Source organism: Corylus avellana, chromosome ca11 (assembly GCF_901000735.1).
Source record: "Corylus avellana chromosome ca11, CavTom2PMs-1.0".
NCBI lineage: Eukaryota > Viridiplantae > Streptophyta > Magnoliopsida > Fagales > Betulaceae > Corylus > Corylus avellana.
Genome location: NC_081551.1, coordinates 21,745,274 through 21,756,616, shown reverse-complemented (window position 1 = coordinate 21,756,616; position 11,343 = coordinate 21,745,274). Strand labels below are relative to the sequence as shown.

General features: G+C 33.9%; 2 protein-coding genes and 1 pseudogene across 2 annotated transcripts; all 3 read right to left on the bottom strand.

Annotated features, from left to right (window-relative positions):
- Positions 1-202: 202 nt before the first annotated feature.
- LOC132166209 (auxin-binding protein ABP19a-like) lies at positions 203-1,037 on the bottom strand. The gene has a single exon (XM_059576990.1). The coding sequence runs from the start codon at positions 1,005-1,007 to the stop codon at positions 375-377; it is 633 nt and encodes a 210-aa protein (XP_059432973.1). The 5' UTR covers positions 1,008-1,037; the 3' UTR covers positions 203-374.
- Positions 1,038-3,776: 2,739 nt separating this feature from the next.
- LOC132166625 (auxin-binding protein ABP19a-like) lies at positions 3,777-4,415 on the bottom strand. The gene has a single exon (XM_059577473.1). It carries the CDS (start codon positions 4,413-4,415, stop codon positions 3,777-3,779), a length of 639 nt encoding a protein of 212 aa, XP_059433456.1.
- A 4,724-nt stretch (positions 4,416-9,139) lies between these two features.
- On the bottom strand, positions 9,140-11,144 carry LOC132165229 (auxin-binding protein ABP20-like; annotated as a pseudogene).
- Between the last annotated feature and the right edge of the window lie 199 nt (positions 11,145-11,343).

Here is an 11,343-nt window from a genome sequence, read left to right as displayed (position 1 = left end):
AGAGAGCGTTTAAGTCGTTTTGTCTTGAGTACTGCTTAAATTAAGGCTCTGTTTGTTTTTAACTAAAATGTTTTCCATCGAAAGATTTTCTTGAAAATTTTTAAATTAAGGCTCCATTGACTATTATTTTTCGTTGCACCAAACACCAAAAAATACAAAAAATATTTTCAAAAAAATCACGTTACGCCGAAATAAACGGAGCTTAATAAAAATATGCAAATTTAATTATTTAATCGATGCTTTAATTTCTTGGAATAGCTTCCACATATATGGAATAACACAAAACACGTCAAACTTGTAAAGCAATAGGTACGTACAATTACAAAGACCACTCATGGTACGCAGATCTCCAAATTAATTAAGACCTTAATTAATTAACCAGTGCCACCAAAAAAGGCCTTAAGCTTCTTAATCTGAGGAATGTCAAGGAAAGCTGTTGCTGCTATCAATTCAGAGGGAAAATCGTTTGAAAACAAAGATAAGTCCAGAATCTGGAGACCTGGATTTGCACTACTGAAGCTAACAAATACTTGGACTGGAGTTGCTCCGGCGTTCACTTGGAAGTGTAGTAATCCTTGGGGGAAAATCATGACATCACCTTTCTTCAGAGTTTTATAGTAAACCGTATTAGCCGAGGAAACAAACCCAGCGATGATTTTCCCTTCCAAAACAAGTATGGCTTCTGAAGCTCCAGGATGTGTGTGGATTGGCACAACTCCACCAGGCTCCATGTCCAGGCGAGCAAAAGAAAGCCCAAGCCCGTTCAAACCAGGAAACTGCGCCACAAATGCCGGAGTGACTGCCGCTTTATTAAAAGTACCTGTGGTGTTTGCGGCAACGCCTAGGCCGGAGAAAACAAAGTCATCCACCGTCACATTTGCAGCCTTCTTGCAAGCGTAGCCTGCGGGGGTGTCAGGAGCTGTTAAGTCGGCCACACAGAAGTCCTGCACAGCAGCATGGCAGGAGAAAAGGAGGAGAGAAAAGATGAAGATAATGGGAGATATCATCTGCAATATCGTGCATGTTTGTTTGTTTAAGCTTTTATGGTCTATATATATTACTCCCGATTGTTTTCGCTTAAAGCAACAGCAAAAAGAAAATATTCAGCGACAGACATTGAGCTGTAATCGTGACGTCGTGTGTGATCTTTCTTTTTCGCTTGCAAACGAATTATTTGCTAGCCGGGCGGCCACCTTCCACATGTGGCTGTTATATATATTGTTTTATTGATTTACAATATTAGAGTAGTGATTTTTAGTACACTGGTGTGCTTGAACAGTAAGCACGTCGATATTAAAATATTATTTTATTTTATTTATTTTTACTATTTAAATATTATTTTAATAATATTTTAATACTGGCGTGCTTACTGTTCAAACATGCTGGCGAACTAAAAATCACTACTCATAATATTAATGTTATAATTGATCTACCAGACAAAATAATAATATAAAGACAATAATTCAATGTTCCCGATATAAGAAATGATCTAGACCATCAACCATGCCGTCACTTTTTTGTTTTTGTGTGTGTTTAAAAAGAGAATTATATTAATTTACACGTAAAGAGATAACAAATGTCAAAGACCAGGACTAGAAGGAAACAAATATGATGATATCATAACAAACATATTAAGGTTTGAATTTCAGTACTTAATATGTTTAACACAAATTGGGGTTTATAAAATTGTTATCTGTCTTTTGATTATGAGAGAAACTGCTTTTTTTTAATAATATTAACAGAGTTGGATAACATTTATTAAAAAAGCATGTGCCGATTATATTAATTAGAGTCAGATTTGGTGGCTATATATATATGTCGATGCAATAGTCAACTGAATTTTGCTGCTAAAGTCTCATTTCATGGCTGAGTAGGTAGGTGGCCAAAAATGTCATCTTACTTGTGTAGCTAGTAATGGAAGTGATCAATGAATCATATGTACGTGGAATATTCGATCAATGAAGTGATTGGAAATTCTTGCAATGGGTGGCCAATGGCAGCAAGTATACCATCAGTTAGCCAATGATTTGACCTAGCTTTTGGAAGTACGTAGTCTGAGATAGATAGATTACCTTTCTTAATTGATATCTGATTTGCATTCGTGCCTTTAAGTAAGCCATACTTCTCGAGATGTAGAAAGCCCAACCACCTGAGTTAATAAGATCGATTGCTTCTGAAACAGAGGAAATCAACGTGTTGATTCTATAAATTTAGGCAGGATATCATTGAGGATATCAAAGGGCATGCTGATCATGAACTTAGGGGGAACTAAGATCGATTTTTCCCATCTACATACCCAAAAAGTTGTTGGCCACCTATCACCAAATAAGTTAATTAGGCGATTCAGGGCAGTGTTGTTTGCACTAGTGGTCGAATAAATTAAGGAAGATTAGGTGGCCGCCATAGGGTTAGACGTTTGTCTTTAATTGCTTTGATATATACCATAAACAAGTTAACACCCAATTGGAAGAATGGTTTGATTCAAAATATTAATTATATGTTCTTGGATACTTTTTTTTTTTTTTAAAAAAAAAATCAAAATGGTAGGCCGGGAAGACCAATTGTGGCTATCCTACCTAAGTGTGACCATAATAGCACTTACCCGTTGGGAACCGCATAGGAGAAGCCTAGGCGATAGGAACTGCAGGCGCTCCTCAAGTTCAACTGAACCATAGTCTGACCCAGCCCCACCAGGATATCAATGGAAACCAAGTGGCTAATATCAATCAGACATATATGGAGATTCTCTATTGCGGAGATTCAAAATCACGCCCTAGTACATGCTCAACTACTTTAGAGATTTCTTTGGGTCATTGAACTACCGTCCTTGATGGTAATCTTGCAATACTTAATACAAGAAGAGTTTGATATATAGTATAAAAATTTATGGCGGAAACATCATCACATATGTACACTATCATTATCTTTAACTAGCACTATATATATATATAAGCTCTGCTTTGCTGTTGTTTATCTTTATCTAGTGGGTGGCTTCTAGGATGACAACACATGTTAAGGAATAAGAACACATACATGACAATTTTATAGACCGATCGAGTTAGACTAAAAGAAAACTATGTTCCTTGTCACTGTTCAACTTGAGCCTGCTGAAACAAAAGTTATGATTCTAAATGGAAGGTAAAAGGAAATTGCTATTGGCAGTTGGAAACATACAAAGTGACTGTTAAGGTTATCATAATGTTAGTTTGACGCTTAATGATTTTAAAACCAAATCTTCAGAGGTCTGAATCATCATAATTTCTACTATGGTCATTGAAAATGGTCTCCAAACATTTCATTTTCGATATGTATTTATAAGGCGCGTAATTCCTGAATACAAACTTGCCACTTATAATTCTAGAGTTAATTTTGTAGTGTTCACATCCTACTCAACAAATATTTAGTTAAAAAACACAATTTTCTATTTAAAATAAAGAAATGTGGAAAAAAAAAACTATTTTAGCTAGTAAGTTTGTCAAGGGTGTACTTGGAATAGTTCCCACTTAGAATAACATATAGGGCCAAAAAAAAAAAACAAACCGTACACAAAAGACAGCTCGTGCATTTTATTCATCTGGCTTGATCAAAGGCAATTAATTCCCTTGAACAAAAATACAGAATTAATGTTGCTTTAAAAGACAGAAGGCACTTAGTAAGCATACAATTCTTCAAATTTGTAGAAGCAATATATATATATATATATATATATATATATATATATATATATATATATACAAATTAAAGCCATTCACAAGACTCTTCAATTTCTTAATTAATTAACCAGTGCCCCCAAGAGCGCCTTTAAGCTTCTTAATCTGAGCAGTGTCAAGGAAAGTAGTTGCTGCTACCAATTCAGTGGGAAAATCATTTCCAAACAAAGCGAAGTCCACAAGCTGGCTTCCTGGGCTTGGACTATTGAAGCTAAAATATGCTTCAGCTGGAGTTTTTTGGGCATTCACTATGAAGTGTAGTAATCCTTGAGGAAAAACGATTATGTCACCCTTGTTCAGAGTTTTATAGTAAACTTTATTAGCTCCGGAAATAAACCCAGCGGTGATTTTCCCACTCACAACATGTACAACTTCTGTAACTCCAGGGTGTGTGTGGATTGGCACAACTCCACCAACCGCCAAGTCCAGCCGAGCCAAAGAGATTCCAAGCCCGTTCAGGGCAGGAAACTCTGTGACAAATGCTGAGGTCACTGCAGCTTTAAGAAGATTTGAGGTGTTTCCGGCAACGCCTAGGCCGGAGTAAACAAAATCATTCACCGTCAACGTTTCTGGCTTCTTGCAAGCGTAGCCTATTGGGCTTTCAGGAGTTGTGAGGTCAGCTACACAGAAGTCCTGCACTGCAGCATGGCAGGAGGAGGAAAGCAGGAGAGAAACGATGAAGATAATGGGAGATATCATCATCATCACATACAAGATAATGGGAGAAAAGTTTGTTGATTTAAGCTTTTAACTATATAGGGCTTATTATATAGAAGTTGGATAATATTGTGGAACTTTTGGCCGTGGCAATTGGTTGCTTAATTTGCATGTGCCCATGCAGGATTTCACGGGCAACCGCAAGAAAAAACAATAGACATTGAGCTGTAATAATGTCCGATGTGATCTTTCTTTTTTGGATCGCTTGTAAACAAATTCGTTACTTATCGAGCAGTTTGAATTAGTCCCGTTTGTATTCCGCTTAAAATACCTTTTTTTTTTTTTGACAGAAGCTGAAAATGCTTTTTTGTTTGGTTGAATTACTCTCGATCATATTTTCTGTTGGTGATATATATACCTAATCAAGGATATTCCTAAATAGCCATTCATGCGAGTAATATGGGTAAATTATGACCTATATGGAAAACAACACCTATTCGGTATGAATGCTACCATATTGGCCAAGAATAGATCAAGCTGATCAAATAGCTCAGATAGCTATGTTCTCTCATTCTCTCCTCTCCCACGTTTATTTAGTTTTTTCGAAGAGCTTTTAATGACTTTAGGGTCGGAGTGTGTTCGGTCCCACATCTACTTAGTTTTCTCAAAGAGCTTTTACTAACTTTGGTGTTGGAGACTCAGTGGTGGAGCCAAGATTTTGGTTGAGGATGGTCAATTTTTTAATTTTTTTTAAAAAATTTTATGAATGAAATAAAAAAAGTTAATTAAAAATAGAGTAATGCTAGGTACATCTTTTTATCCTCCTAAAATTCTCCTAAAACTGATGTGGCTTTTAAAATCAACATTAAATTTTAGATAAATCATACTTGAATTTTGATGTAATGGTGATTTTGAAAGCCACATCAACTTTATGGAGATTTTAAGAGAATAAAAAGATGGTACCTAGCATTACTCTTAAAAATATTTGAAAAAATATAACTAATGAAATAAATAAAGAATTCAACAAAACTTAATTATTATTTAAACATATATATAAATGTAAAATACAATTTATGTTATCAAGCTCTTCGAATTTTAGTCTCTATTGATCAGAATTTTTTTAAAGAAATGATATACTAATAGATTTGTTATATAAATCTATCTCGATACGAGCTCATTTAAAATTTGATTGGAGGTCAATGAAATCATTGTTATTCTTTATATTCTTAAGTAACTACAATTACATATTTCATACAGTTAAAATCTGTAACAAAAACTATATATATTCATAAATAATTAATCTAATTGAGCAGTATAAATATAAAAACTTAATCAATATTAAAGTTTGATTATATACATAAAACATTTTAGGAAAAGGAAATTTTCAAAAAGCAATTGATTCGAACTGTTGAAGGTTTAAAGAAAAAAAAAAAAAATTGACAGACTAAAAGAACGACTTTAAAATTTCGTAGAATTCTAAATTGCAATTATTAATTTTACTTTGTAGTGTAAATGCCTTTTTTTATCTCTTGTTTTAAATTTGACATCTTAGAGGAGCCAATTTAAAAATGAGTCAAATATCAAATTCTCTGTATCTTTCTCTACCTTAATTAAATATTATTATTTTATTAGTTTTAAGCCAATCAAGAGAGAGAGAAGGGTAAAAAATAAGCTTAAAAATTATTTAACTTTAACTTTTTGGCTCTTGGAATGTAGGGAGCATCTTTTAGAATATAAAAAGCATCTATGACAAGAGTTAAATATAAAGTAGAGAAATGATCTTGTTAAATGAGTGTTTTCATAAATTTTGTTAGATTGTAAAAGAAAATCTAAATATAAAAAGCTCATTGTAAATGCTTTTATCTATGGAGACCTATACTTTAGGCCTCTTTTTTGTAGGCTCTTTTTTTCTTTTTTCTTTTTATTTTTTAACTATGCTGTGTTGTGCTGCTATACAGGGAGTGGTTTGGACTTTGGATTGATTTCGAGGAAAAAACAAAAAACAAAGTGGCTTGGACTAAGGTGTTTTTTTTAAAAAAAAAACTATATAGACTTTTGTTTTTAAAGTTGGTCCACCACACTTTTTTTTTTTTTTCTAAGCCCACCAACAATTTAAAAGAAAGAAGGGACTTAGCCTTACTGCCAGCGTAGTCCACAGTCAAACAAAGAAAACTAGAAAAGTAATTTAAACGTTGCGTTTGGTAAATGTCATCTGTCATCGTCTTCTTCTCTCTTTTCATCTAGCCTAAACCTAAAAGCTTGAAAAGTTGTAACTATGGCAGAAGTAAAAACACACCAGACGTCTCGGTGCTACTTGAGTGTTGCCTCTTGTCTGTGGCTGAGGGTGGGCAAACAGGGATCCAATGAATTTTCTACTGCAGTGAGAACAACTTTTAGAGGTTGAGGGGGGCCATTTGACCCCTCTCGACCCCTCCTCCCTCCGCCCTTGGTTAGAGTGTGATACAACTTGATTTAGTGGGCTGCAACAAATAACAACATTAAGTAGCGGACATTTATTTTTAGATCTTGAGACTATTAAAAGATCTAAGAAATCTTTTGTATAAAAGTTAGACACTCTCTATGTTTTGAAGGAAACAAAAAAGAAATTTAACTCTGAGTGAGTCTTATTAAACAAAATAATAATCAAAATCTGCGTTTCTGGAGGCTATAAGCATGTATTTATAGCCACAAGACTCTTTAACCTAATAAAACTACGAATTATAATCGGAATTGAACTTCTATGGTGCCCATCCGGACTGGACAAACCGCCATTCGGACATACCCTCCTAAAACTGAAAGGAAAATGTGTAAAACAATGAAAAACTGAAAATAACATATAGCCATTCGGATGGCTTGGACGGCTTGCGAATTGGCTGCGAACGGAGGCTCTTTTGACCTAGTAAACATCAGAATTAGTAAACTCTCATGAAACATGACTTTATAGATCTTTGAGTTTGCTTTCAAACGCTGCAAACTTTGCTCAAATTAGATGTATGAAACTCTAGATATAGTCTTTTTAGTAAAAGTTGTCAAATGAAAATAACATAGGCGCCAGATGGTCTCTAGACGAGATTGCAGACGAGGCTCTCGGGTTGAGGATCATCAGGACGGAATGCAGACGAGCTTGCAAACGAGGCTTGCCAATCTGCATCAGAGCGCCCCCGGAAGACTCTTTTATTTTGTTGGAGGAGTTTTATTTTGGCTGCCCAAAATATTGTTTCAACAGTTTGACATCATCTATGAGTGCAATTGTTCCTTTTCTCTTCAAATGGTTGAACTTTGTCGAGAAATGCGTTGTCGTTTTTGTCTTTCTTCCTCTTTTGCTCGAGCGCCACTACTAGCAATATTATTAAAACATCAAAGAAGAAGGAAATGGAAGGGAAGATAGAGCTGCTTCAGTTTGGATAAAAATGAGTTTGGGATGGATATTGTCATAGATATGATTGTTGGAGAACGAATAAAAAATATTTGAAAAATAATTTTTAAAAGAAATAGTAAAAGTGAATAATTAAAATGTCGAACATAATATAGCTAGCTAAAAAAGATAAATGTGATTTTTCAGCTATTTAATTAGCTAATGAGTTTGATGAGGTTGTTATGGTCTTACTTGGAAAATATCTCCTTAATTTAGTCACAGTCTTGTTTGCAGTAGTGGTCGAAGAAATTAAGGAAGATTAGGTGGCCATAGGGTTAGACGTACGTTTGACTTTAATTAATTGCTTTGATATATTAATATATACCATATATAAACAAGTTAACAGTTAACACCCAATTGGAAGAATAGTTTGATTCACTCTATATTTTTTTTTTTTTGAGAAAGTTTGATTCACTCTATTAATTATATGTTCTTGGATACTTTTTTTTTTTTTTTGAAGTTATGTTAATCTTAGATACTTAATACGTACAATAAGAGTTTGATATCTAGCTAGTACAACAGCTTATGGCGGAAACATCATCATTATCTTTAACTAGCACTATATAATCTTTGCTTTGCTGTTGTTTATCTTTATATGGTAGGTGGCTTCTTGGATGACAACACATGTTAAGGAACAGGAACACGTACACGTACATGACAATTTTATAGACAGATCCGAGTTAGACTAAAAGAAAACTATGTTCCCTGTCACTGTTCAACTTGAGCTTGCTGAAACAAAAGTTATGATTCTAAATGGAAGGTGCAAGGGAAATGCTAGTGACAGTTGGAAAAATACAAAGTAACCGATAAGGTTATCTTAAATGTTAGTTTGCCGCTTAATGATTTTAAAACATTAAACGTTTCATTGTCGATATGTATTTATAAGACAATTCCTGAATACAAACTTACCACTTACTTTCCTAGAGTTAAATTGTAGAATTCACATCATACTCAGCAAATATTTAGTTAAAAAACATAATTTTTTATTTAAAATAAAGAAATGTGGTTGTTTTTTTAAAAATTTATTTATTAAAAAAAAAAAAAAAACTAATTTAGCTAGTAAGTTTGTCACTGGTGTACTTGGAATAGTTCCACTTAGAATAACATACAAAAAAAAAAAAAAAAAGACAGATCGTGCATTTTATTCATCTGGCTTGATCAAAGGCAATTAATTCCCTTGAACAGAAATACAAAATTAATGTTGCTTTAAAAGTAAGAAGGCACTTAGTAATTAAGCATACAATTCATCAAATTAATTTGTAGAAGCAATATATATATATATATATATATATATATATATATATATATATATATATACACAAAATAAAGCCATTCACAAGACTCTTTCCTTAACTAATTAACCAGTGCCCCCAAAAGTGCATTTAAGCTTCTTAATCTGAGCAATGTCCAAGAAAGTTGTTACTGCTACCAACTCAATGGGTAAATCGTTTGCAAACAAAACGTAGTCCAGAATTTGGAGACCTGGGCTTGCACTACTGAAGCTAAGATATACTTCGACTGGAATTCGTTCGGAATTTAATTGGAAGTGAAGTAATCCTTGAGGGATAACGATTATGTCGCCCTTGTTTAGAGTTTTATAGTAAACTTTATTAGCTCCGGAAATAAACCCAACAATAATTTGCCCACTCACAACATGTACGACTTCTGTAGCTTTAGGGTGTGTGTGGATTGCCCCACCTCCACCAGCCGCCAAGTCCACGCAAGCAAAAGAGATTCCAAGCCTGTTCAGGGCAGGAAACTCCACGACAGTTGCCCAAGTCACTGCAGCTTTACCAAGATTTGAGGTATTTCCGGCAACGCCTAGGCCGGAGTAAACAAAATCATTCACCGTCAACGTTTCTGGCTTCTTGTAAGCGTGGCCTACTGGGCTTTCAGGAGCTGTGAGGTATGCCACACAAAAGTCTGCACCGCAGCATGCCAGGCGGAAGAAAGCAGGAGAGAAACGGTGAAGATAATGGGAGATATTATCCTAATCACATACAAGATAATTGGAGAAAAGTTTGTTGATTTAAGCTTTTAATTAGGGTTTATTATATATAAAGAAGTTGGATAATATTGTGGAACTTTTGGCCGTGGCAATTGGTCGCTTGTAAACGAATTCGTTACTTATCAAGGAGTTTGAATTAGTCCCGTTTGATTTCGCTTAAAATACTTTTTTGTTTGCTTGAATTAATCTCACACACACACACACACACACACATATATATATAATCAAGGATATTCCCAAATAGCCATAAATACGAGTAATATGGTAAATTATGACCTATATGGAAAACAACACCTATATATTCGGTATCAATGCTACCATATTGGCCAAGAATAGATCAAGCTCAGATAGCTATGTTATCTCATTCTCTCCTCTCCCACGTTTATTTAGTTTTCTTGAATAGCTTTTAATGACTTTAGTGTTAGAGTGAGTGTCTCCAGTCCCGCATCTATTTAGTTTTCTCAAAGAGCTTTTACTAACTTTGGTGTTGGAGTGCCCGTAGTCCTTCGAGACTAGGGGCTTTCTGAAGACTCTTTTATTTTATCGGAGGAGTTTTTGTTTGGCTGTCCAAAATATTGTATCAACAGTTTGATATCGTCTGTAAGAGCAATTGTTCATTTTCTCTTCAAATGGCTGAAATTTGTCGAGAAATGTTTTGTCGTTTTTGTCTTTCTTCCTCTTTTGCTCGAGTGCCACTACTAGCAATATTATTAGAACATTGAAGAAGAAGGAAATGGAAGGGAAGACAGAACTGCTTCACTTTGGATAAAAATGAGTTTGGGATGGATATTTTCATAGATATGATTGTTGGAGAATGAATAAAAAATATTTGAAAAATAATTTTTAAAAGAAATAGTAAAAGTGAATAATTAAAATGTCGAAAATAATATAGCTACTTTTTTTTTTTTTTTTTTTAAAAAAAAAGTAACTAAAAAAGATAAATGTGATTTTTCAACTATTTAATTAGCTAATTAGTTTGATGAGGTTGTTGTGTCGAATATGGTCTTACTTGGAAAATTTCCATTTGGAAGGTAAATGCTAGATGCTCTTCTGGTATTCTTCTTGTGTCTTTCTGATCTTATGTGAAAATTATTTTATAAATAACAAAAAAGAAAGTTGATCTTATTTCTATCACTTAGTTTTTATAAAGGAAAATGCTAGGTTCTCTCAGAGTGGTCTCCTTGTGTCCTCCCCGTCCTAGGTGAAAATTATTTTATAAAAACCAAGTAAGAGAAATAAGAGCAACTTTCTTTTTTGTTTTTTTATAAAATGGAAATGTTACGTGTTCTTTTAGTATTCTCCGTCCTCCCAACTGTGATGTGGCTTTTAAAATCAATTTTTAAAGTTACGTCATAATTGCGAGGACACTAAGAGAACATGATGCAGCGTAGGATTGTGGTGAACAAGAAAAACAGCAAGTAGAAGGGATAAATATTTATAAGATTGTGAGACTATCACAATAATCAAAGAAATCTTCTTAAAAACTATAGATTCTATCTATGGTTTAAAGAAAAACACAAAGAAACTCAACTCTGAGTAATTCTTATTAAACA